We start from the raw sequence: 27,999 nt of genomic DNA, 5'->3' as shown, positions 1-27,999 counted from the left end.
TTTCTGGAGTGAACTTTACATGTGTAAAGATCAAGTCTTTTGAGAGATGAGGCAGCCAGAGGGGCTTCTGTATCTGGACAACTGTTTGCTCAAACAGTTAATTTTAGCTTAAATTTTAGAATCCATTCCTCAGTATGGAAGAACAACATAGACTGGCTATTTCACAAAACTGTATAGAGCTTCAGTACTCAGTAACTGATAAAGTTTGCTTTAAGTGCTAGATTTGTCTAAGGCTTGTTGAAATGTCTGATTCCAACAACTGTAATACATGACCATGGCCTTTTTTCCATTTGATTAATTAAAACCTTGCATGAAGGCAGTTTGAAGAAAATGGATTTTATTTAAGCCAAGGCTATTTAATTACAACACTGACAGTATGTCAGCATCTGTGTTAATGTTGCCTTTATAATGAAGGCCTTTGGTAATAAATCATCACACAGTTATCTTGTGTGTAATGCTGGAGCTGGGAGTGACTTGAGGCAGTGCTTTCTCTGAATCTCAAGGTCTTTCTGAAATGGTCACTCCTGATCATCTTACTCTTATATTACACAGTCAAAGAGCAAAAGCTACATTCACTGTATATAGGGGAGGGAAGTAAATGATCTGTTGTCAGACTTCTTTATCTGAAGATTTTGTATTAACTAAAATTCAGTTTTTAGGTTAGTAACTTCATTTGTAATGTAAATAAATGGCAAGCTTTTAAAGCAAAGTTAGATTAATGTGTAATTATTCTTAGTGTATTTCTTAAGTCTTAAATACACTGATATACTTCTGATGACTTCATCATAATTGAGAACCTCTGATATGGTTGTGCTTCAGTGTTTTCAATTTTCTGCTTGTATTTTGGCAGTTGTGGGTTTGGTTTTTATATTTTTGCTTTTTTACAATATCATATTGAGATTGTATTTGATATGTTATTCCTGCAGTTCTTGGGGTTTGTTTGGTTTTGGCTTTCCAAAATATGTTTTCAATCCAAATATATCGCAAAGTGCCTCATCAACTGAATGCTAAGAATGCTGTAGGATTGCAGTACAACTAAACAACTAAAATCGTTATTCTCTGTCTAGAAAATAAATGCTAAATTTCTTCTATATTCTGTAAATATTTAGATGTTACCTATTTGTGTGTTAGTATTTATGTATAGACGTAAAAACAAGCATCTTTCACACATTACTGTTGCCAATTAGAGAACATCACCATGTCACCAGTGGTTTATTCCTCTCTACCCAGAAGAAAAAAAAAACAAACAGAAGAAAAAGAATTCAGTCACAACAACCCCATGCAGCACTACAGGCTGGGGCAGAGTGGCTGGAAAGCTGCCCAGTGGAAAAGGACCTGGAGGTGCTGGTCAACAGTCAGCCGAACATGAGCCAGCAGCGTGCCCAGGTGGGCAAGAAGGCCAGTGGCATCCTGGGCTGTATCAGCAATAGTGTGGCCAGCAGGACTAGGGAAGTGAGTGTCCCCCTGTACTCAGCACTGGTGAAGTCACACCTCAAGTTCTATGTCCACTTCTGGGCCCCTCACGGCGAAAAAGACAGGGAGGTGCTGGAGTGTGTGCAGAGAAGGGCAGTGGAACTGGTGAAGGTTCTGGAGAGAAAGTCATATGAGGAGCTGCTGAGGGAACTGGGGGTGTTTAGCCTGGAGAAAAGGAGGCTTAGGGGGACCTTATCACTCTCTACAGCTACCTGAAAGGAGGTTATAGCCAGGCGGGGGTCAGCCTCTTCTCCCAGACAACAAGTGAGAGGACAAGAGGAACTGGCCTCAAGATGTGTGAGAGGAGGTTCAGATTGGACATCATGGAGAATTTCTTCACTGAAAGCACAGTCAGACATTGAAACAGGCTGCTCAGGGAGATGGTGGAGGCACCATCCCTGGAAGTGTTCAAGAAATGACTGGATGTGGTATTGAGTGCTATGGTTTAGTTGACCTGGTGGTGTTTGGTTAGAGGTTGGACTTGATGACCTTGGAGGTCTTTTCCAACCTTAATGATTCTATGATTCTATACAGTATGCATTCACTTAAGCTGGTGGTGGTTTTTAAAGACCATCTGGTCTTTCAAGTCATAGGATGCAATCTGAAGAAGTAATGGTTGTGGCTTCAGAATTTCTTCTAGCTCTAAGCTATGTGCTTTTGGTATGTACGTAATTTCCTGAATTGCTCTCTGATAAAACTTTTTTCTAAAACCATTTTGGATCTGCAGTATGCTAATATGCTAATATTCTCACATATTTTTCTCCCTTTAAGGCAAGAACTTTTGAAGTGGAATGGATGGGGATATAATGACTCCAAATTCATCTTCAATAAGAAGGGTCAAGCAGAATTCACAGGAAAAAGGTAAGTTGAAAATTTATGTAACTGAAGTATCTTATAGTAGTCGTTTTATTGAAAAGAGTTTAAAAGCTGCACAGTACAGTTAATCCAAAGAAGGCAAAAAAGTTGCTTCATCTCACAGAATAGGTTATTAGTTCTGCATTTAACAGGTTTATTGAAGTCTATACACAGTAGTCTAATGTAATAAAATAGAATATGTGGCTTATTAAAAGGTTTATTAAAAGTGTTATAAAGACAAATCGATGTGAGTCTTCTCTGTAACTTGATATACTCGTGCATTAAACTTTTCTTAGAGAATTAAATCAGACTGAGAATCTGCACCATGTTCTAAAGCTTTAGATAACATACAGCAGGTCAGTGCAGTTTTGAGAATATCTTGAGCATCAACTAGCTGGTTTATTAAACTTCTGATTTGTTTTGGGTTTCTTAACCATTATATATGGAGTTACTTCATCCTCTGAACTTAAAAACTGCTCTTCGGTTCAGTGTTCTGTAGTGGCTTCACTTCTGATTAATTACCCACTGACCCTTTGTACAGTAAGCTTGTTTTTCTGAGAAATATGTTTTTTTGAGAAATGACATTAAAATTAAGTCTACTTGGGGATCTCTTAATTTTGTTCCAGTGGAATTTAAACCTGTCACTTGACATCTTATTGTTTTTTGGTTTTTTTTTCTGCCTGAGTGGAAAGTAATCTTGCAGTCTCTTTCCTGGTTTAAAAATACATTTTCCGTAAGAGTAAAAAAAAAAGAAGGGGGAAGAGAAATAAGTTTGAAATAAGTACTCTCCTTCATAAAAATTCCCTCCTGGTCTTTGCGTTTGTGTAAACTAGCATGAACTAGCTTGCATCTAAGCTGCAGAAACCTAAGGGGGATGTTGAGCACTTCAATTGTTAATGTCTTGATTTTCAGGCTCAAATTAAAATGCAAAGCCTTCTATTAGGCAGTTTACTGGGTGATATTTAGGGAGATGCTGCACAGAAAATCAAAGCACACTACATAGAATAAACAAAGATAAAGGAGAAACCATCAAGGCTGCTTGACCGCTGTGTGACTGATGACTACCAGTCGCTGTTCTAGAATGGGAGGAGAATGGTGGGTTTTTTCCCCTCATCTACATTTTCTCTCTCTAACTGAGACATAGTATTAGAAATGCCTTGTTGGGCCACACCAGTATAGTTTCTATAGAATAGTTTGTCACAGTGGCAAAAGGAGAGTGTTTGAAGTGAAAATAGGAGAATAGGCACCTGCAAAGGTGTTGTAGATGCTTTGTCCTTTCACTACCCACTTACAGATCTGTTGTCCATAAATTTGTCTAATAACCTCAAGTCTGCTCCTACTGTCTTCCTGTACAGCATCTCACGGCAGCAAGTTCCAGGTTGCAGTTGTAAAGTACTTGTGTTTTGAACCAAGTATCCCATACTGTGTTGCAGGAGTAGGTGAATGATAGTTCTTCAGCCTATCTACTGTGTTATTGATTATATAAGACTCAGTCATATCCTCTCTTGCACTTTCTCTCCATATTAAGTCCCAGGCCCTTTAGTCTCTCTTTGTAAGGCTCCTTGATCTTTACAGTTGCTGTTCTCTGCACCCTCTCTAGCTTCATTAGATCTTTTTAAATCTTTCTGGAGATGGGGACAAAAACTCAAGGATACACCAATGTTCTACAGAGCAGCAAAAAGAGAGGAACTGTCTTCTTTCTTATGCCTGCCCAGTTGATGCATAGCACTCTTGGCTGCTGTTGTATGTTGTCAGTGAAGATATCATGATTTTTTCTATACTGACTACCAGTTACCAAATAATGCCTTTTTTTTTTTCTGGCTTTTGCAATTACCTTACCTTTCATCTTCTTTTGTCTGTTTTGGTTTGTTAAGATCCTGAGTTCCTATCAGTGTAGTATCTGTCTCCCCAAAAGAGCTTAACATTATACACCTGTTTGGAGAGTCCACTGATGAATCCAGATTGCTGATGAAGGCATTAAGTAGAGCTGGTCCCAGTACCAGTGTGTGGCAAACTGCACTCCTGAGTCTGTCTTGGCCAATGATCAATAAACCATACCTTTTCCTTCTTAGCTTAACCTTATCTTATCTTTCAGCTTGGAGAAGAACCTCTTCAGCACTGTAGTAATGTATTTTCTTAAATAAGTTTTGGGGTGAGCACCTGTGGAAGTATAAAGGAATGTGGAATTTCATGTTCATTGTATCCCCTTTTTTCACTTTCTGTTTTTACACCCTAATAGAACTCCAAGGATTAGTGAAACAAGATTTCCATTTATGAAAGCCATGTTGCCTTTCCCTACAAACTGATTTATCATGTGTCAAATGATCTTTTTATTACAGACTGCCATTTCGCTGGGGATAGAGGTTACTTGCTAGTCTGAGCAACTAAACCTATTTTTGGAGTGTGTCTGTGGCGGGAAGAAGGTCTTTTGGGGGGCTTCTTGCACCATCAACATATATATACAGAGCTTGCTTCCTGAGCAATCATGCACTGCACTCTGTGCAGTAAACTCAGTAATTCCTTCTATGCTGTGACTTCTGTCTCTGTCTTGACTTAAAAGTTTCAGGGTTTCTGATAGCTTTAGTTTGTCCTTTGAATAAGTGACTAAGACTACCCTTGCAAACTAGCTATAGTGATAGGTTGGCAACTCCAAAATGTAGGTCTGGAGAAGAAAACACACCAAGCTGACTTGGGTCTCTACCTTCGTTGCAAATTCTTGATGCAAGTGCATTAAACTTTCATTGCTTATTTCATTTCCTTGTCATAGAATTCACGTAACTTTCATGTGGGTATGATGAAACAGTAACAGCTGTCACAGGAGGAATGACTGAACCCCGTCTTCCATGCTGAACAGTTTAGCTTGAGTTAAGGTTGTGGCCTTTTATATCTAGGAATAGAGTAGGGGTTTTTGTCAATAGAAGAGCTGAGGGGTAGTTGAGATAAGGAAACAAAAGGAATTGATCTTTCTGTGTAATAGGTAACTCAGCTGTAGAGTTGGTTGCATCAGCCATGAAGGACAGGGTCATGATGGGATTAACAGTGACTGAATAATTTTAGAGGGAAGACCCATTAGGCCTAATGCAGTGACCCAGGTGAAAGCTATGGTAAAGATTCTCAGCTGCTGAAAGCTCTTAATCCCAAAGAAAGATGTTTTTTTTCTTCTCTGAGAATACTTGTGCATACATAAATATGCACAAAGTGTGTATATGTATACAATTAATAGCAGTAGTTTCTAGCTGTTTTAAGTGTGTCCCCTTACGTGTTTTCACATGTGGTGCCTATGGTCAACAAGCAGTTCCTCTGTCTCTCGTCTGTACATCTGCATTTGTCACATGGCTAAGCTCTTGCCATAGACTTTGTGCTGGAAATAATTTCACATTGCTTGATGGATTCTGATACATTTTGGTGATAAGAGAGGACTCTCTAATACTGGTTCTTTTTTTTTGCTTGAAAACATAAGGTATACTGAAATGAGTTTGTGTGTCTGAGACTGCTGTTGACATTGCAGTGTGTCCGTGCACACATCCTCTCTCCGTAAATGGCATGTAAACTGTGGCACTGCTTTCTACACTACTGAAAGGGAGAGACCTTTCTTAAGAGTGGTGGGGTGGGATATCCATAAAGCCTTATGCCACAATTCTGAAAGAAAAGTGATACCTAAGATGCTGACAACCAATTTGATTCTGTGTGAAGTACAGAACAGTTAAATACAATAAAATGTGCAGTTGCTTGAAAAGTAAATGTGCAGAAGCTTTGCAGGCTTGTAGATAAAGAATTTGATTTAAAACTTGTTTGTGCATACATAGAATTGAAAGAAGTGTATCTGACATACATTATTTTAATTTTAAATGACCCTATGTAATATTGACTTTTCAGGTACAGATTAGGTGGTATGATATTACCAACTTTTAAGGAATGGATAGAAAAAACCTTTGGAGCAAGTCTGGAGCACAAAACTACCTCTAGAGTAAGTAAATAGCTGAACCAGTTCCTTTGGGCATTAGTCTTGGTGATAATCAAGACCACACTGTTAAAGATGATTCAGCTGTTGCACATAATTGATTTAAATATAGTGTATTAATACCTCCAAGTTTTAAAAAAAAATACTTGATGTAGAATTAATATGTAGAACCTTTCATGCCTTAGCATGACTTGTGGTTTCAGGATTACTGGTAACACGTTTATTGGAATTAAAGTTTCCAACGCAGAAGTTTTTTGTCCCTGTTGGTAACTTGCATTTCCGGATTGTAGAAACTGTTAGCCTAGAGGGAGTTGTTTATGCAACATCAATTTTGTTCATGATGACAAAGACAGAAGATACAGGGAAGTTAAATTGTGATGTGTTTTCAGTGTATTAAAGGTGTCAAAGTTCTTATTTGACAGTAATTCTTTTTTATATGTCTGGGTGCTGAAAACCAGCTACCAGAATACTCAGGATCAAACTGAATATTTTTTGAAAAATAACACATTGGGAATGTTCTGGGTTTTGTAAATCATACATATTTTTCTTTTTGGAAAGAGTATCTTATGTTAGTGTCAGGAGACCTGATTCCCTTCTTGTTAGAATTCCTTTGAAGCTTCAGGTTCCTAGAAGCTTCAGGTTCCTAGAAACTAGACAGTTGCTTAAGCAGTATTGGAAGCAGGCTGTGCTTGTTCTGTGACTGTAGCAATGCTGCTTTGGGTAACAGTTGTACCCATTTCTTGATTGAGTTCAAGATTACCTGCTTCAAAGAAAATGCAGCCTCCTAGGGCCTGAAAACTTGAATATTCATAAAGACATTCTTTCATCTGCTGTGACTTACAGGATCTCCGTCTGCCTATGTATTTTGAAAAAATTCTTCTTGATGTGTTTTTGTTGACCAGAGTTGGTCTTAACTGGCAGCTTCTTTAACTTGCTGTGAGCAGAGGTCTTGAGAACTGTTGTTCCCTTTCTACGTGTAGAGAAAGTATAGAAAAAAGTAGAGTTGAAGGACAACTACAGATTTTTGAATAATGCCCTGATTCCATAGTACATTTTGCAAACCAGCTTCACGGGATTTCTGCCAGCAATGTTGAATGCATTTTTGTTTTGTTGTACCCCTCTGGTTCTGATGGTCTTGTGATCTGGAACAGGTTGACTATCTTGACACAGAACAGGACTATTTGGAGTCTCCAGTATCTATCTAGACTTCTCACAGTTAGTCTCAAGTACTTCTACAGGTCCCTCATTTTCATGTCTGTTGTAGCTCTTAGTTTATGTTTCAGTTTGTCATGCTATGTAGGGTGTTTGCCTTCTACTATCATCCAAGCATTAGGAAACTCTGATATAGGAAAAGCAGTAGGAAAGGGACCTCTTGGTTCATATGTCTTTCTCTTTCTCTTCCTGCTTCTATCCTATAAGATTGGAGGGTTCCCTGTTGCATGTGACTTTTCTGTTTAATTAACAACAGTAATGTCACGCTCAGGGCTGTTGATGTTTTTTCTTTTTTCAGACCAGACTGAACACTGACAGAAGTTTAGGCCTAGTTCACATAGGCTTCTTGTCTAGCCTTTCAGTGCACAAATCTTAAAATGTCTCATTCCTGTGAGAATAAATAAAGGTGTATTTTTGTTTGTCATTATGCATAAGATTTTTATAAATAAATATTAACTTTTTAATCTTGACGATAAAAACTAAAGGATTAAAAAACTTGTGGAAGAGTTAAAAATCAAGATACTTAAAACTATCTACAAGGAATTGTTACAGCTTTAAGTAGTTTATGTCCCACTTATAGAGAACAAAGATCTTCAAGCACGTAGCATTCAACTTGAAATGATAGGAAATAGTTCTGTCTAAGGAAATCTGTGAAGAAACAAAAGTTTAAAATATGAAATGTAAGCACAGCTAGCAAGGATTTTTCTTAAAAGTGGTTTAAAGGTCTTAATTGGTACCTGTTTGTTTGTTTTTCATATTTTCCAAGTTTCTATTGAAGCTCTGTTCTTTGGGCTAGCAAAAAGCATTGTGTGAATGTACATTAGTAGCAGAACAGTAAGAGCAGCAATCTAAGACCTGACTTTCTTTGTACTTATTGTAACTGGCTGCTAAAATCATGATCTCTCGGTGGTGGTGTGCCTCTCACCTAACAACACTTAATTTCAGCTTCTGTGTCTTTAGGTGACAAGGTGAACATACTGGAGGCAAGCCTTTTTCTCATCTGTATGACACCTTATTTCAATAACTACAACATTAGCCTTAAAGCAAGTCAGGATGGCACATATCCTCTTCCAAAAGTCCAATCCTTCTTAAAACTTTATTTTCGTTACATCATGTGTCCCATATGAAAATTCTAAACCAAACATTTGGCTATCCTTTTGAACCTGTAAATTATGTTAGCTATTAGTAATGAACATCTCATGCAGCTGTTTCTTTCTGAATTATTATTGTGAGTACTCTTAATTTCTACATAACCTTACATAGTTCCTTGTTGGTGGACACTGGTAGGCAAGTTCCATCACCATGGATCTTTTAACTATCTGAAGACTTTCCTGTGGAAGTTTAAATCTTTCCTTCTTCAGCTTTCACAACTTTGAGACTCAACCCATTCAGAATAGACTGCTGCTGTTGTGACATATGGGATACTACTAATCTCCAATTTCCTTGCTGTTAGCTTGTTAACTGGTACTATCTTCTAAGATTTTATCTTAAGACACATACTGGCAAAAAGTATCAGCTGTTCTGGAGGTTATGTAGAGCAAAGAGGCAAAACTCTGTTCCAGGAAAGAAAAAAATTCTTTGACTGTGTGGAACATCATTGCAAAATACTTTTTGGTGGTAGGGCTGTAAGCCAGCTCTTCATGGCATCCCTAGGCAGCCTGTAGTCTTTCCTGGTAGCTCTATAACAAAAGCATGAGCGCGTTCCTCTCTTTGGGTTGATGTCAGTTAATTTGCCAGCAAGGTTCTCATGAGAGAAATGAAAGCAATGCACTCTTTTAACTAATTTCTCTGCAACTCCAGATATTTGAAACTGTATTTAAAATTAAAGAGATGTGGTAAAAAACCTTTGATTTCTGCTCTCAAACTTGAGGGACTTTGCTAACAGGAAGTAAGATTCTTGACCAACATTTTCTTTTGAAATAGGACTTGAAGTGAAGAAGTTCGATTTTAGTCATAAGACAAACTTTTTATCTAATTAAAGAACTCTTTAATTAGAGGCCATTTGTAATAGAAGATATATTCCTTTAGGGAGATTACCCATATTTGTTCCATTTTTAAGGAGAAAAAAACCCATGGGATTTTTTTTTTCTTTTTTGGAACCTTCAAAGCACATAAAAGTGTTACAGTTAATTTCTGAAAAGACTTTTTTTTTTTTTTAACCAGATCCTGTAAATTCTTTATGTGTGTTTAAAAAGTTGACACATGAGCTACATTTTTATGTCCCCAATAATCTGAAGTGGACTTCAGAAAAGAGTTAAGTGGCTAGGTCTGCACTTTGAGAAGCCATAAGAGTGCTAGACAAGACATCTTTTGGAAGGACCTGGGAGATTGGGTCATTAGAAAACCTTAAGCAGGGGTTCTCCCCCTGGACTTACAGAACCTTTATTCAAGGCCTGTTGGTAAGTCAAAATGTCCCGTGTAGCTTCTTTGAAAGAAAAACTTTTTTCCATGGTGTTGATCAGGACTTCTACCTGGAGGCTTTCTGGAAACACCTGCATGTTTGTGACTCAGCATGGATTTTATGAACTTTTATGGGTGAAGTCTATTTAAAGCATGCCAGTTATGTGGTATCAGTTGTGTCTGATATCAAACTTAGTTGGGCCTTGCACTGGATTTCTGATTAGGCTTTGGTCCAATTCGGATTTAACTTCCAGTACATGACAGGAGATGGGAAAGTGGGTTAGTGAAAACTGAACACTTAAGTAAAAGAATTTGCAGAGTTGTGGTGGCTTTAGTATGTATGTTAGTGTTTTGGGAAGTCTTAAAAAAGGTATTTTGTTCAGTATGCACTCATAAGCTAGTGTGTTTCTCCGAATTTGTCAGGAGGAAGAAAGGTAAGAGTGTGCTACTGAAATAAAACTTCTTTTGTGCATATAGTCAGCTGAGTACTGGGTAGGATAAGTTGGATTGGTGGTTGAAGATCTGGAGGAGAAATGATTTCTTTCTGATTTGGAATAGTTGTGTTAGGGTATCAGTGTTAGCCTGTTTTTATTATTTCTGTTGTATAGAAATGCTGTAAGAGTGAACCTATCTTTAATGAACTTATTTTCTTGTATTGTAGGCATCCTTAAATGTTAACGATGTACCTCCACCCATTGTAAATGAAGAATTTCTTCAGGATCTTATAGCCACTAAAATCTCATATTCCCAGGATGCAGAAGATAGGGTATTCAGAGCTCATGGTAAGAGAACTTCATTTAGGTAACTGTGCTGCTTTTGATTCTTCCTTCTTTGGACTTGTTAACTTATTGTTTGTGTTTCAGGTCACTGCCTACATGAGATATTTGTACTCAGGGAAGGAATGTTTAAGCGAATTCCTGATATAGTTGTATGGCCTGGTAAGCTTTAATTGTCTTATTCTCCCTTCTGATCTGGGAGGCCATTGTTTACTAAAGTCTGGTGCTTTGTAATCATGGGGAAGCTGTCTCTTGGTTCACTGACTTTACTCATCTTTACAGAAACTGAAGGAGTTTTCTCATGAATGGTAATCATGATTATTTAACATCTGGACTGCAGGTTGTCTGTGAAATCCCATCATTTTGTGGGGAAGTCAAATTTACTAGTAAATATAGCTGAGGCTTCTGTTAACAGATGAATTCATGACTTAAGTAACCACAGTGTAATGTGAACTTGTATGTTCACCAAGAGTAATTGTCTAAATGGCAATCCAAATTTTGATTTTTAAAGGCATACATGATGGTAGAAGGGTAGTGAAATGTTTGTGTTAAAGAACTTTGTTTTATGACATGCTGTACTTCAGTAAAAACTCCTATCAGAGCACTTTACAGAGGATCATTGACTTGAAGACAGAGCAGTGCAATCTGAGTATAGGCTAGACTCACTTTAATTAGAGTAATAAATAATGCTGTTGCAGATAATCTGTAGCAGAAAATGTGCTTGTTTCTGTCTAGTAGAAAGAGACAAATACTTTTTTTACTTCAATCATGTGCCTCTGGTCACTAGGAACTACTTCATGTGCCATTCTTTAGTAGAGAACCAAAAGGTCATTTGATCTAAATACCTGTCAGTTTCTGTTCAGCTGTATGAATCCAGTTCTTTCCTTATCTTTTATAACTTTGATAGCTGCACTGCATTACCCAAAAAATTCTTATTAAGAACTTAATCCTAGCTCAGTTTCACCTCCTTTATTTAGAGGAAAAAATCACATACGGGAAGCGTACAAAGAAGCACTGTAAGATGCAATTCATTGCTTGAGAACAGGTACTTGCATGACAGCACTGGTGACTATGAACAGTACTTGCCACAGCTTGTGTTTTGTGTAACTCCAAAAGCAGCTGAAACAAAATGATTAACCACTTTATTTAAAACTGCTCTGTATGGCAAGAGCAAAGTAGCTAGAGTTTGAAAACCATTTATTTAGTCCTGCTCATTCTCTGCTATTTCTACAAACTCATGTACAAACTGTATTTGATCTCTTTTTTGATCCTTTTCTTTGTCTGTGCGCAAGCATTTCTGCTTCCCTCTTTGTCCAGGTACAGAATGCATTTTGAAGAACTAAATTTCACCAGCAGCTCCACTTCTGAAACTGAATGTCAGCCAGGAAGAAAAAGATGTGGTGTTCAGCTTTTAGAAGAGACTTATTTCTCACTTAAAATAAATTGGACAGCCTATTTTCAATAAAACCTCTAATCTTGATTTGATGAATTGTTAACTGTTTGGTAGCCCATCAGGCCCTGAGAATTTGTAGGAGGTCTCAATCCATGAGTAGAGCAAGACACTAAGACTGTGGTTAGTTTTTCAAATGTAGAATTGTTTGAGGTCTGCACTTTACTCTGTAACTCCTGTAGTTCTGAACTCAGCTCTTATCTAGTGCCTAACTTTGAAATGCCTTCCTTCCTGGTGTCAGAAAAGGAATTGCCGCTTATTCAGACCGTGGTATTTTGTAATAAGCAAATAATAGTACTAACCACAACTCCTGTTTTTGTTAACTCTTTGGACTTTTTTAGTTTGCCATGAAGACGTAGTTAAAATTGTGGAATTAGCCTGCAAACACAATCTCTGCATAATACCATTTGGTGGTAAGTGTTATGAAATCTCATATCTGTTTAAGGTCACTAGTGAAAATGTATTCTACTTCAATTTAAATATGTGTTCTTAGTCATACAGTATAACAATAATTCAATAGTTAGATTTTTTTAGTAATATTTTAAATGTGGTCTTAATTTTTTTATTATCTTGAGGTATTAAAAGCAGCTATGTTTAGTGGAAGTCATCAAAAGTGTGTCAATGCCTTGAATATTGAATATACAAGAGGAATGACTATATGAAGCTGAAATCTCCCTCTGTGCCTTGGAAATCTTCATTTCCTAGAAGTCAGGAGATTCAAATATTTGTATTAGATTTACCATGGTTTTGGATGCATTACTTGTGCTCTGTTCCCACAACATGTATAAATTAGGGTTTTTTTGTTGTACTGTTGAAACTCATAGTTTCAGGGAGGATTGTGGTCAAACACTGTACTGCAAAATAATTCTAATTTCCCTTTAGACATTTTTCAGTTTGAAAGGTAGAGACTCCTATGGCAAGAGGTTTTCAGGAAGTGTTCCACAGACAGAGTACAGGTAAAGGCCTGTATAATCTGTGTCTGTCTCAGCCTAAAGAATTTCTGAAGGACTTCAGGTTTTTAATTGTGGATGCTTTTTCCTCTAAGCCTGCTGAAGTAGAGTTGTGAGCTACCTCATTTTGACATAGAGCTCAGGGAACATGGGATGTTGGCTTTCGTGAGCTCAGTCTGTGGGAAGGTTTTTGTCAAAAACTCTTCAATCTGTGGTATAAATCTGTGTGTTTTACTTGGTACTTGCTTATGCTGTAGGAGTATAGCCTTTGTAGGAAGGATATTTACTGTTTGAGAGGATGAGCAGGTCATTTGATGGCAATACCAGATTTGTGGAGCTGGTTCCTCCATGAAACAGGCTTACCCTTGCCAGATGCAGCTGGAGAGATGCAAGACTGTTAAAAGGCACCCTTGGTACTGGTAAACTGGTATAGCTGAAAGCAGCAATATTGACTATTTCTTGTTCACTGACCAGGATACAGAAAGGTGTTCAGGTTGTTTTCCAGATTTGTTTATAGTAAACAGCTTGTGAAGTTATTACAATAGGGGTTGGTATTTAAGGAAAATGTCACTGGAAACAAAGGTGATGGGCTTTACTGCTCTTGAAGAGTGTTTTATTAGCTGGCACTGTCTCTGTACTTGCCATTGACTGTTCTTCTTGTAGCCTGCTGTAGGTCTCCTTAGCATTCTGTTCTCTCTTTTCCAATGGCTTTTGCAGTCTTAGAGAAATGAAAGGCTTCTTGGCATCCTGTAAAGATACATTAGAAAACTGGAGAAGTCTGACGTTTGACTTCATCCATTTTTTTTATACTTAAACCCTTTTGGTTTATTTTTTACTTTCAGATAAGTATTACATTCCTGTGTTAGGTAGACTTCTTAAGACAGCTTTGTAGATTGAAGTGTAGTGGCTTCCGTTGTGGTATCTAAACACTATATAGAAACCATAGCTCCCTGTTTCTTCAAGGCTTTGTAAATTCTTATCCCTCCTTGTTTTAAAACGCTGTGCTGACCTTAACAGAAGCAGCTGAGATGGTCACAGAATGTTATGGTTTTTTACGTAGTGCTGTTAAAGCATTATCCAGCTCCACTGCTGCCTTGATTTTGTGAAACCTAGTTTGGGAGAAGGGACGGCCCTAAAAGGCTAATCACTAGCCTCAAACAGTTCATTCAATGATCTTACTTTATTAAGTTCCATATCAGAAAGGAGGGAGAGAGGGATTGTATTGGAAGAAAAGCTACCTGAGAATTTTATGATCACAATATCATTGCCATATTTGCAGGAGGGACAAGTGTCTCCAGTGCCCTTGAATGTCCTGAAGAAGAAAAAAGAACAATTATCTCGCTGGATACATCACAAATGGTATGCCCCTCTTAATGTTTTGTTTTAATTTTTTTTAAATTATCCTACAGTTACATTGGTGATCACATTTCTTTCTTTGCCAAAATAAAGTAGGGATGGAAATATTAATCTGTACCATGCGTGATTAAATTGATACTCCTTCAGCTTAAGTGATATTTTTCCGTTCTTAGCCCTATACTGCTTCATATGACTTGTATGTATTTAATAAGAAAAAAGTCACTGCTAAGCCTTCTTATGGCAACTTTAAGTGAAAATCAGAGGAAGCCACTCATCTTCTGTATTGGAACTTGCATCTGATGTTAGATGAAAGGCTAAGAGGAAGTTGCTATTGCAAATTTCACTAGTTTTTGCAGACTTTAAATTACTTAAAACAGAGATTAGTAAGGTGACCTAATATCTATAAATCAACTTGAACGATAAACTTTCAAGAAAAAACTCTGTTTTTTTTGTGGAGATAACATCTTGAGAACGTGAAGTTCATAGCTTTATGGCAGTCTAGAAATGAAATTCTGTAAAATTTATTGCTAGTTTTCATCTTTCCATTATGAAGAAGCTTTATGCTTTTAAACTGATAGCTTTATGGCTACATGGTAATGAGGTGCTTCAGAAAGAGCTCTTTATCTTTGATGTAAGGCTCTACTGCCTCCAAATACCTGCTGAGCTTAATTCTTTTAGCCTTGAAGGTAAGACCTGGGTTTTGGCTCCATTTTCTCCACTTAGTCAGCGGTCCTTCAGTTAAACTTGTTTCTCTCTGTTTCTAGCTACAAAGTGGTATTTTCTGCAGAGGTGTTAGTTGCATATTGAAGGAAGCTCTTTGGGTTTCTGTGTGGAGTGAAATCCAAAGAGTACAGTAGTGACTCAGGCCTTCATTTGAACTCATTGATTTATAGCCCAAAGCTTTGACTTCTGTTGCGGAGTGGGAAGGAAATGTTGTCAATTCTTAGTATCATGTTTTTTTGTCAGCTAGATATGTAAGTATGCACTGAGTTAGAAAATAGACCACTTTTCAACCGTCTTGAATGACTGCCAGCCAATTCTTGTAAACATTAATGAAGAGGGAAAATAAGGAAATTAAGGTGAAAAGAAGCATTGTCAGAGTTAACACCTGTGTATGTCAGAGCAGTTAAGACGGTTGCATGAACTTTACTTTTTTAATATGTGTATATATATTAATATATATATATGTAGGGTCTATATTAGATAAAAACTGATTTGTGTAAGCATCTGAGATAATTTATACATTTTATGTTGAAACTGAAGGTGTCTAGAATGAGCTGAAGTAGTTTCCTTTGAATAATTAGCCCATACTTCATGAAGGGGAGACAATTTTTTAAAGCCCAGTTTAAGTTAGACTACAAGATGTCCACATTTCTTTAATTTGAAAAATCAAGGCAGAGGGAAGTTACAGTTGTTCTGCTTCCATATAATATTAATACAGAGAATTATCAAAGTACACCAGAAGCGTACTAAAGAATAAGAGGGGAAGCAGAAACTTCTGTAGTGTCCTTAGTATGTTTGTTAAGTTCCTTAACCATATTTATTAAGTTTCTCCTTCATGTGAATTGTCCTCATGGAGAATTGTGCTTAGTGCACCATGTAACTTGCAGTGTTTGCTACTTTTCCTGTTTAGTAGAATATGCTGATGGGACAGTGAGTGTCTTGTCAGGTAACATGATGTAATCCTTCCAAGTATCTTAAACTTCTAAAGTATGTACCTACTGTGGCATTCTGGTGTACTGTGTCAAAATCCAAGAGCTGAACTGGAATAACTTAATGCACTCTATTTAATCTCTATTTATTGGTGTATTCTAATGTCCAGACAGTCAGATTCAGGTACCTTCAATCATGTTAGTTGTGGAAATTGCTGTATTGCTTAACTCCTGTTCAGAGTTTTGACTTAATTATTTCTGGCTTTTTTGCTTTGTTTCTGTAAACGTTCCTAGTATAAATTGATTAATAAGTCTCTTACTCTCTTATACTGGTGACTTTTTAAATTGAAACCTGTTGTGTATCTGTTTGAGGGAGTAAGGAGGCTCAGCTTCCACTGCTGTAATGACTGGAGTGGTATTAGTAGTAAGTTGTATGACCAAGCATGTTGATCCTAACATTAGGGAGGGAAAGAAACAAAAATCTTGAACACTGGTTCTTACTTTTGATTGGCTTTTCAACAGAATCGGATTCTCTGGATAGATGAGAAAAACTTAACTGCTTGTGTAGAAGCTGGCATTGTTGGACAAGATCTGGAGAAACAGGTATTTTCAACTGGTTAACTGGCTAGTATTTTTTCGTATTTTTCTTAGGTGTTCCTCATATCTTTTCCAAAACCTTGAATTCTAGCTTAATCCCTGTGTGTTTCATGCAGCTGGTGTGGTAAGAATTACATGCACTGGTTATGAACCAACCTTCCCTAGTATATGTCCAGTAAACATATAAAGCCACAAGTTCCTCTAATATGAGAGAGAACCATGAGCTAGATGAATCACCATAGACGGTACACAGAAGTGACTTTCAGTCTTTAAGTTAGAACCACTTTGTACAATAGAACATAGTTCATGATCCACATTATGTGGTATACTTAAATACAGCTGTCCAACATGATTGTTATCAGTTGGTCAGTGCAGATTGATTATCTCAAATGGATTAATGCAATTATCACTTAATGTGAGTCTACTTGGTCTTTACTTCTTGCTGTCCGACAGCTTTAGTGTTGTAATTCTGGGGGCATCCAGTCAACCTCAGGTGCTGTGCAGATGGCAAAGCCAAGTTAATACAGAAAAATGAGAAACGAGTGATTACTTAATGTACAGGAATGTGTGATCTGCATCACAAATAGTTGACAACGTTGCATACAGGAAGCCCAACCAGATGGCTGTGTATTAAAACACATCTCTCCTTGAGAGAATTAAGTTCAGGCAATTTACTTGCATTTTCTGCAGACCCGCTGCATAGAAATTAGGACAGAAAGAACAAGAGATTAAGTGTCTTATTTATTGGCAGCATTTGTGCAAAGTTGGCACTTACTTAGTCATAACTTTTTCCATATGTATTTGAATTCGCACCTTCTTTTGAACAATACAGGTCCTTTAAAATATGGGGCAGGAGTATTATAGGGTGATATGTGGCACAGCGCGTGCACAGCAGAATTAAAATCTGTTTGCATTTTATGTACATATCAAAGATAAAACTTGTGCTTGAATAAATTGGTGTGTGATTAGAATACTTACTTTAAAAAAAAATGGAAAACAAACCAAACAAATACAGAGTATTGACTTTGGAGTACTAAGCCAATGCAGACTCTGTAGGATGTGTTTTTTCCTTTCTTTAGCTTGCTGAAAGTGGCTTCTGTACAGGCCATGAACCAGACTCCATGGAGTTCAGCTCACTAGGAGGATGGGTAGCAACACGAGCATCAGGCATGAAAAAAAACATCTATGGAAACATTGAAGATCTGGTAAATAGTTTTAATACTTTTTCTAGTTATTCTGTTCAGAGATTTAACTTTTATAATGACTCACAATAAAAGAAAGGAAGAGTAAATTGTGGTTCTTTGTGTGATACAGTTTTGGCATCAAATCTTGACACAAATGCTTTTTTGCTTGCTTTTGGTATTAATGGTAATAATTCTTGTCACTGATCTAAAAGTAATTTTCATTTGGGTACTCACAGGCTAGCCTAAGGAATCGTTACCCCGTCCTGACTCTGGTGCTGTCTTCTACCAGTTTGTGCTCTCTGTTAATCCAGTGTAACAATCCTGTCAAGCTTTTGGGGTGATTCCAGAATTCCCGTGTGTTCTCCTACCTGTTGTGTGTACCTGAAGATGTCTAGTTGGACTATCTAACTCTGACAGCAAGCTAGCTCTTTCCACCTTTCTGGATCCCCCTAGGCTAGTAGTTTTTCTCAAATCAGTAGGCTGATCTAATTGACCATGTGGATGCACAGTGGTGAAATCTAATGCCACCACACGGTCTGTAGGAACCCAGAGGAAGGAAGCAATACACTGGGAATGGCTGTATTCTACTCTTGAATTTGTTTTAAGCATCAAAATGGTTCATCTTTATATTAGGTAATTTTTTTGGTTTTAAGCACACTTTTTGATTTTAAAGTCCACCTTTTCTGTTATAATAAATATATTGAAGATATTGAAGCTAAATCATCACTGTTCAGACTTTGCCTGCATTTTTTCTTCAAAAACTTCCAGCTTTCTCTGGTAGTTTGTACAATAACCCTTCCACATGTGAATTTTTTCCTCCTTTCCTGCAGTACACTCTAGGTAATGTATCCCTGTCACCTCAGGCCTTTTCATCAGCTCATAGTTCAGACCTGTTTGTTCTGTGCACAGATGTGACACTTCACAGTCAGTGACTGAGCTTGGCAGGAATTACACAGTTTTTATTCAGTAGACCTGGCTGAACTAAAACTAGTAGCACTTACAGGGTGTCATTGTTCCCCTGTTGCCTGAAGTGTTACTGAATGGTGTAGTTTGGCTTGTACTGGGAGTTGTGAAGCAAAGGGCTTTTCTATTATGGAAGCATAACTTCAGGCTAAAACAGCTTCTGAAATTTTCATTAGGAGGAAAGAGGATTGAAAATTGATTCAGAACAGTTCATGAGTTTCAAAATGGCACAGTGAGAATGTTTCAGGAAAGTGTTTACCTTCCAAGGAAACTTTTATATCTTGAAACAGTGTGTTATATAAGCTGCCTAAAATCTACTTACTGCAGAATCAATGGTTCATAAATTGCATATAATGAAAATTACTTAGCTACCTGTGCTTGAAAGTTTTAAAGCCATTAGTTGAAATTCAGTAATTTTGCTTCATTTAAAGGCATCGCTAAAAAACAAAGCTGAAACCCCACCCTCACTTGGTATAAAATAATTGAATAGAGGATTAAAAAGCCCCCACATCTGGGCTCTATTACATGTGCCTGAAAAAAGCTGGAAGCAAAAATATTGAAAAATATTTTTTAAAAAACAACCTTCTCACCCTACATATGTGTCAGTCTTATGACAGATTTTATATTGATAATCTGTTTCACAAAGCTTACTTCTGTCTTTCCTCCTAATGGAAATATTTCTGTAGCAATCAATGGCTGAATTATATTAGCCTGAACAAGCAGCAGTTCTAAAGCAAAACTTAAGCAAAGTTTAAACCCTCACTTTTTTTCTCTGAAGTACTATATATATTCTGCATTAAAATCCTGGTATTTTTGAAGTTCTGTCTATACAGAGAAGCAAAACAGTTTTAACTGGTGTTGCCTGCATGTAGCCAACAGCTGATATGATTTGCCAAAGAACTGGAAATGATCTGTTGTGTGGGGAACCATGCTGTGTTATAAATAATTGTTGGTAAAAATCCTTGGGTTACCCAAAAGTTCTTGGGGTTGCCTATAGAATGCCTAAAATCTGCAAAGCTGAACTGTATCAAGCTTAATATGTTTTGTGCTTAATGCTAGTATTTCTAATCATTGCATATTGTTTGAACAGGTGATTCATATAAAAATGGTAACTCCTAGAGGAATAGTAGAAAAAAACTGTCAAGTACCTCGCATGTCAACGGGACCTGATATCCATCACTTCATTATGGGATCTGAAGGTATAAACACAGTATCTTCACTTACTGCATCTTAATTCAGCTTCTGTAGTGGCTTGATTGTTTGAGCATCTTTAATGCTGTGGCTTCCAGTGTGTTGATGGGTGGCATTGTGCAGACAGAATTTCTTGTGTTAGGATAATACATTGAGACCTTAATTAGGACTGTGAAGTTTAGCAGCTTTTAACAGTGCTTTAAACAGACCTGTGGAGTTAGCCTACAAGTCTAGTAACAAACATCATGATTTAGAGGATTTTTTGTAAGAATTCACCATGTAGATAGTCAGGAATAAATCCCCTACTACTGCAAACTGAATTTTTGGGATTTCAGATTTATGTTAACTTATAGCATCCTGATAAGCAGTTGTTAAGTTGGGTAACTTGCAAGAAGTTCATCCTGCAAAATTTTGCTCAGTTTTTCTTTTCTCCTGAAGGAACTCTTGGAGTGGTTACTGAAGTTACGATAAAGATTCGTCCAGTCCCTGAATACCAGAAGTATGGCTCTGTGGTCTTCCCCAACTTTGAACGAGGGGTGGCCTGCTTAAGGGAAGTGGCAAAGCAGGTAAAGAAAAGCTGAATGTTGACTTCCCTCAAGGACATGGATTCTAGCAGTAGGGGTGTGTTGACGCTTTAGTATTTCTGGCATTTGATAACCAAGAATCTGATATAGGAATCTTGTAAGCATATATGAAAACAGAGTGTATGGTACATGAGGCTTTTGGAAATTATGCAGTTGAGGATTGAGCATTTTATGAGTTTGCTTGGTATTCTGAGCCAAAATGTGGACAGGCCTTGTAATGGCTTGTTTCAGTGGGAGTCATTTGCATATTGCAGCACAAAAAATTTGGCTTTGCATCTCCTTCAACTGAGAACCTTACCCTCAGGTTAATTAAGACTGTGTAAAAGGGACCAATATTTAAAGGGATTAAGTTGCAGCATACAGGTAAAAGGCAGTGAAATTTATGGCTCTGAAGTGGCAATGGAACAAAAGGAATGCAATGAAAGGATATGGCTTGTGTTTAGAAATCACTTCCTGGAGCACAGTGACATGTTCAGGTGAGGGGGATATTTCAAGGTGCAGTTCTGCTTACACTGTAGTATTTAGATAGAGAATAGTGTAGTCAGGTGGTTTCAGGTAGCAAAACTCATACACGGTACCCAAATTCTGTAACACTTTTTCTCCAGGCTGTGCTTCCAAACAGATCTTACACTGGCTAGCCTCTTTCTCCACTGACTAACTTTTCTTTGCTCTGTGCAAAACATATCAAGTTGTATATATGGTAGAATGTACCCCGAATTGGGGAAGTAATTTCAGAAATGTTTTAATTAATGCCAAACTAAACACAGCTTTACATTTTTTCCAGTGATTGGTCTAAATTAATGGCTTAATGTTCCAAGCCAGATGTTCAAACTGGTATGTGAATGACATGTATATGCTAGTCAGCAGCACTTGCCAGTTTTTCTGTCGTGCTTCTACTGCTAGTGCTTGTCCTTCCTGTTAAAGGTACCTAAGCAGACTTTTCGGGAATGCTTAATCATATGGCTGATAAACATTTAAAGTCAATTAGGGAACTAGTGTCTTTTCCCTGTCTTAGTTAGAAGAGGGGGAAAAAAAGGCACGATTTGCCACTTAATGTTGCTCCATTTCTAAGCTTCTGTTGCTGCTGCTGCTGTTTCACTGCTTATTTGAGCCTGAACTACTTATTCTTCTCTTCTGTTGCCCCTTGCATCAATCTCAGTAAATATTACAATGATTGCTATCTGAAAAGCTGTCTCTTTTATGTAGCAGTCCACTTTAATGTAAGAATAATCAACCTGCAGGTTGTGGGTGGGTTGGTCTCATTTAAAACCGCTCATATAGCCTTCTGTCAACCTGCCTGGTGAGGTATCTTAGTTCTTCATGTTCCTTCTTCTTGTTGTGTGACCAAAGATATATTAACGATATTATGAAGGGCGAACTTGTGAAATTAAGTGAAAGATAAGTACTTCCATATCCATGTGATTAAATGATAGCTAGCTTAAAATCGAGACTTTGTCACATTCCTCTCGTCATACATTTCAGTATGACTGGACACAACCATCAGAGATTATACAATATAGGCATATGCATGAAGCTTACCTGATTGAAGGCAGCTGTTCTTACTGTTGTTGATCTCTTCACAGTGCAGAATCTAGATTAGACCCAGGTATGGATTTTAATTGCAATCTGATGGCAGAGCATTAGTGCACTAGGTCTAGTCAAGATGGATTTAACTTTCTTCATAGCAGCCTGTGTGGTGTTAGCTCTTGTATTTGTGACCAGTAGAGCGTTAACCACTCCAGTGTTTTAGCTATTGCTGAACAGTGTGTACACAGTATCAAGGCTTTCTCTGTTTCTTACTCTTCCCGCCAGCAAGTATATTGGGAGCAGACAGGAGGCTGGAAGGGAAAACAGTTGAGACAAGCAACCCAAATTGACCAAAAGCAGATACCATAAAAAATCATGATCAGAGGTAGAACTGGAGGGGGGAGTTTCCCAGGGATTGCCATTGCTTGAAGACTGGCTAAATATTGGTCAGCTGGTGGTAACTGATTGCTTTTTGCATTATAATTTTGTGGGGTTTTTCCCATTTTGCTTACCCAGCTGTCTTTATCTCAACCTGCATATTTTCCCACTTTTGCCCTTCTGATTTTTCTCCCCCATCCAACTGAGGAGAGGGGTAAGTGAGCAGCTGTGTAGCACTTAGCTGCATGCCAGGGTTAACCCTCAACAATTAGACTTTTCCGGTGGATTTGTATTTTATGTGTATCTCTGATTACACAGCAACATAAGCTTAATACACTAAACGAGTATTGTATCTTTAATTCGTATGCCAATTTAGAAAAACACTCAGAACTTGAAGGTCAAAGTTTTTTCCTGTTGCTATATTGACTTGAGGTTAAAGTGAAAATTCTCAATGCATTACATCCAGCCATACCTAAGAGGTGTTGCTATTCAAGCGAAAACAAGCTTATAGTCACCCCTTTTCAATGATGATGATGGCCATAGGTCTCTGGTATCAAAGTGTGCTTTCTTATATGCTATTTTAAAGTGAAATTTTTATTGTAATGAATTTTAAAACCAATAATCATTTTATTCTTTCTCCCTCTTATTCCCCTAACTTTGCCTCCAAGAGATGTGCTCCTGCATCAATTCGCCTTGTCGACAACGCACAGTTTCAGTTTGGTAAGTATGTAGATCATCTTGGAAGAGTGTCTGTTTCCAAGGGGTTTTTAGTAGCTTAAGTCTGTTTTGGGTCATAATTCTTTTGATCAAAACTAGATAAAGAAGGCAATGAATCCAAAGTTCAAACTCTGGATAGTGCCATAATGTGTAGTTTCAGAAAACAGAAGCCTGTCTTTGTCCCTGGGGAAACAGTATCAACTAGTTGAGTCAGTAAAGAGCCATGATCTGCATATAAATACATGAGATGGGTTTTTTGCTACGTTTTCTTTCTTGACATAGTCTCCTGGTGAGTTTGAAATTCTGGAGTCACTTCCTCTATTTTGCTGTAAAGGAGCAGAGATTATAGTTTTGAAGTACAGTAGCTTCCTAAGGGTATTAATGAGAAGTTGGATATGAAAAAAAATTAGAATGCCAGCACCTTACTTTGAAAGTAAGTGGGTTGATGCCTTTAAATTTTGTGAAAGCATCACAATTGGTACACAGACTCCTTAGAAGTAGTAGGTTTTTTGAAAATATTCTGATGTGACAATGTTTGATTGGGTGGGAGAGAAGCAATGACATACTTGTCCAAAGTGAGCTGTCTGTTTTCAAAAGAAGCTCTGATGTAGTAAATGCTGTAATTGTGTGCGAATACAACTAAGCTGTGGGCTTTAAGTCAATGAAGCTACTAGAAGATTACTCAAGACAAAGATTTTGTGAAATTTCATGTTGTTCAAACACCTAAGTAGGACAATATCAGACATGCAGAACAATCATTTTTTAGCATTTCTTAGGAATGCTGTTATTTTAACTCTAGTAAATTTGACGAAAGATGTGTTCTGGCTCAAGATGCTCTTGTGGCGACCTTAAATTCCACTACCCAAAAGCTAATAGCTTGCAGAACTTGAAGGTCTTGCTGAGACCATGCTATTTTGATTGTACTCAGAAGATGAAAATGTGAAGTGTGACTGATCTTGAAACCCCCCATTTTAATACCACTTCAACAAATCAGAATTTCCAAAACTTCTTTTAGACAGAAGCCTCAGTAATGAATCTCAGCTTCAAGTGGTATTAATATGATGATGTTGAGAAAGATGAATTTCGTTTTTCACCAAGGAAATGGGGATTTGTTAGACCCAAGAGCCCAGCAAGCCTTGCTGCTTGCTTTGCTCACTCTTTTGTGTTACGCTATTTCACTCAGACATTTCCAACAGAAGGCAGATGCATCTTTTTTTTCTTTTTCATTGGGAAGCACAATTTGACCAATTACAGGCTTTAAACATAGTTTCAGGTGTGTCAATATAGATTTTTCTTGTAGTCACTATTAAGTAATTTTTTAGATTGTGATTTAACAAATTCATGTCCTTTTATTATCTGGTGCTTTTTTGTGTGCTTAGTTAAGTGTGCTTGGAGGTATATTCCTTGGTTTGTATCAGCAGAGAGAGTTCCTCTTTACTGAAGAGGAAAGTGGAGTAATCAGTTGCTGAAGTTCAAGTGTTATTCAGGAGGAAATACTTTGTGAAGTATTTTAGAAGGAAGTATCATGTAAATGATGCATAACTTTTTATGAATTGGGCTCACAGCATGTAGGCCAGATGCCAGGCTGCTAGAGTGAAGCAGTAATGGGAATTCAGAAGTTGTTTGTGACTGAAAACAATGGAACAAACAGTAAAAGACTTTCATCTCAATTAAACCCAGTCCTGAGGCAGAGATGTTAATTTAACAGGCTCCAAGACACCATTTATATATCCTGGTAGTTTTAGTTCCCCGTTTGTCATTAAGGAGGCAATTACTAGCTTTATGTAGAAAACTTCACACAAGTGACATAACTGTTAAGGAAAAAGTTGCTTAACTTCTATCTTGAACCATTTTTGGCTGTTTGTTTCAGTGGTTTTGGCATAACTTTAAAAAAAGGTTACTGATTTTTGCTGAGTTTTGCAATGTAAAAACTAATTAAGTACTCTTTTAAAAATTTTCCATGTGCCATAGGCTTGTGAAATCTAATCTGGGACAGCCTTAATTAAAGTGTCAAATATTTGTGCACAGTTGAACATATGTCTTCAAAAAAAGTAATGAAACCTTTTCCTAAATCATCTTCTAAATGATTAAGAGAATTCTCTTTGATTTTGATAATCAAAGTGCTCCAAGCAATTCTAGCAATTTTGACTACCAAGCCATTTCCTATTTGCCCATTGAAGTAGGAATCTTAAGTGCACTGTTTGCCTTAATGCACCTTTTTCTGCTTTTTGCCAAAGGTCATGCTCTTAAACCACAAGTTGCTTCCATTTTTACATCATTTTTGGATGGACTGAAAAAATTCTACATCACAAAGGTAATTTGGGGGTTTAATACTGTTTCAAACTTTGCATGCTATTCATAAAATTCAAGATTTTTTGCCTAGCTGCTTCTAATGCAGCTGACTTTGTTGTAACTGATACTGCAGTGTGAGATGTATTAACTTGAGGTTCTAAAGGTGGTTTAATTCAAACTGAGATTATCTGTTTGAGGAGTTATTACATGAGAGCTGTTGTCACTGGTCATACCTGTACCTGAGATTAGTGTGCCTTTCTTTGGCAGAAAATCGGTGACAGTGGGAGACTGGAACCAATTTATCCAGCTTGCAGACCAGTGATCATCAGTTAATACTGATGGAGTGGGGCTAACACTATAGTTTATTTTTCACTTCACAGGTTTTGTCAAGGCATGATCTACCATGTTATAACAATGAACTATAGAATTTTGTGAGAATCTCAAGATATTTGTCTCGATTTGCCCATATCAATTGGCTTTTTGTCTTTCTGGAATTCATCCCTTTTTAACCTAGAATTTGGTGCTAAAATGATACCACTTAGGCTTTTGTATTAAATAATTTGTCTTAATGTTGATTTTTCCTCCAAATTAACTAACTAGAGAGTTCCTGCAAATATGGGTATTCAAATGTAGAAAATAGCATTATCATGGATTTGAATGACTGTTAGATAAGAGGAGGTAAACATTCCATTCATATAACATGAAGAGATATTCATATGAAGCGATATGATAATACCAAGTGTCTTCAAAGAGCGGGCTCTACTTTTGAAATACAGTGGCTAGTGTTGATTCTGCAGCTTTTTCTCGGACTACTGAAGTGGGAAATAACACGTGTCTTGGGACTTCTGTTGTTAGGGAATACCTATTAGGTTTTGAGATGGCCTAGAAATTTTGCCTTCCACCCTGACCAGCTGTAGTGCAGGAATGTCTTAAGTAGTAAAGGTTTTGGCAGCAAGATTGTTGTCAGGTTGAAGCAATCCTAAGCCGGCAGTATCTACTGCTTCTGCAGTCAGCAACAAACATCACTGCTTCTTGGGATATTGTATCACAAAGGGATGTTGTATGCCAATTACAATTCTTTCAGCTCTGTAGGAGAAAAAAAACTATGGAGCAACAAGAGAAATGCTATGTTATGCTGATGCATAGATCCCAGGCTGGTGACCAATCCTTGGCTCTTATGTTAGGGCTCACTCCCCTGGTGCATATGAGCAACTGCTACTTAAGAGAAATTCCCAGCTGGGATGGGAGGTAGCAGTAGACAAAAGGAATAATTTTAATGATCCTGAGACTACTATTGCAGGTGTTATTGGGACCAATATACTCAAATCCATCTTATATCTTATTTCATCTGTGAATTTGGGAATGTTCACTGATAGAAGAATGCTAGGTGTTGCTAGGAACTGTAGTTCCTCCAGTGCCTCCTAAAGACAACTATAAGGTGTTAACTGAGCATTACAGCCAAAAGATGGCAGAATAGATGAAAGGATTCATACTAAATGTAATACAAGTGGTTCTAGGACAAGAAGGGACTGTAAATAGCATCTTAAACTCCAAGGACAGAAATAAAGGTCTATTATCATTATAGTAAAAGTATTTCTGTTTATTAGCTATGCTGTTTTTGTAGGACTAGTGCATAAGACAGATCCTTTGCCTGGTGAGGTATATTCAGCTTTGCAGTAGTTTTCAGAATGTTTTATTGGGGTACTGGGATTTTCTATGGCACACGGCTGATACAACTATTTTTAGAGCTGTGACATTTATGGTGGTCATAGTCATCTTCCTGCTTTAATACATGAATAGTTGATAGAATATAAATGTCTCTATTGCTCAAAACATTTAAGACCTGGGTTTTTTACAGCATAGGTAGACAGCTGTTATGTCTATCCTGCTTTTTAACAGGAGGAAAAAGGTGACAGATAATTTCTGTTATTTCAGTTGGCTTGTGTCCTGTAAAGGAAAAACTTAAATGTTTTGGGAGTAAATTTTTGAAAGATTTTTTTTTTCCCAGTCTTTCCTCTTTGTTGCAGCAACACTTACTGGCCAGGGCACATGCCATGTATTTGAAATTAAAAAACTGTTGCTTGTATTCTACCACATAGACTATGAATAATGCAAAGTTTGTCTCTCTTTGCAGTTTAAAGGATTTGATCCCAACATACTGTGTGTAGCTACCTTGCTCTTTGAGGGTGACAGAGAGAAGGTTCTTCAACATGAAAAACAAGTCTATGATATTGCCACCAAGTTTGGGTATGCTTTTCAAAGAACTTTTTCAGTGTGAAGCTGGGAATTAACTCTCCAGGAAGAAATAGGTCTGCTGTATTTTTGTAGTGATTACCGTATGGATATGTTCTCAGTTTACTAGTTTGAAGTGGCAGCAATCAATTAGCTATTGAATGTTCTCTTTGATAAATAAGGCTTGCAGTAACTCTTAGGTAACTGTACTGTAAAACTTCAGGTCTTTGTGTATTGCAATACAATATT

General features: G+C 37.3%; 1 protein-coding gene across 2 annotated transcripts in view; it reads left to right on the top strand.

The window, feature by feature from the left end:
• The window catches only part of AGPS (alkylglycerone phosphate synthase), a 55,041-nt gene that overhangs the window by 9,830 nt on the left and 17,212 nt on the right, over positions 1-27,999 (top strand). For both annotated transcript variants that reach the window (XM_027678470.1, XM_027678469.1), the window contains exons 2-14: positions 2,245-2,334; positions 6,205-6,295; positions 10,563-10,683; positions 10,765-10,839; positions 12,469-12,540; positions 14,357-14,436; positions 16,608-16,688; positions 17,762-17,887; positions 19,920-20,028; positions 20,459-20,586; positions 23,178-23,229; positions 25,464-25,540; positions 27,653-27,765. In XM_027678470.1, the coding sequence (XP_027534271.1) occupies positions 2,245-2,334; positions 6,205-6,295; positions 10,563-10,683; positions 10,765-10,839; positions 12,469-12,540; positions 14,357-14,436; positions 16,608-16,688; positions 17,762-17,887; positions 19,920-20,028; positions 20,459-20,586; positions 23,178-23,229; positions 25,464-25,540; positions 27,653-27,765 (1,215 nt within the window). The remainder of the gene's footprint in view (positions 1-2,244; positions 2,335-6,204; positions 6,296-10,562; positions 10,684-10,764; positions 10,840-12,468; positions 12,541-14,356; positions 14,437-16,607; positions 16,689-17,761; positions 17,888-19,919; positions 20,029-20,458; positions 20,587-23,177; positions 23,230-25,463; positions 25,541-27,652; positions 27,766-27,999) is intronic.

The sequence above is a fragment of the Neopelma chrysocephalum genome, unplaced genomic scaffold (assembly GCF_003984885.1).
Source record: "Neopelma chrysocephalum unplaced genomic scaffold, ASM398488v2 Primary Assembly neopelma1_44, whole genome shotgun sequence".
NCBI classification, from domain to species: Eukaryota; Metazoa; Chordata; class Aves; order Passeriformes; family Pipridae; genus Neopelma; species Neopelma chrysocephalum.
Note: the sequence above shows the minus strand (reverse complement) of the source record. Positions and strands in the feature narration are given on the sequence as shown.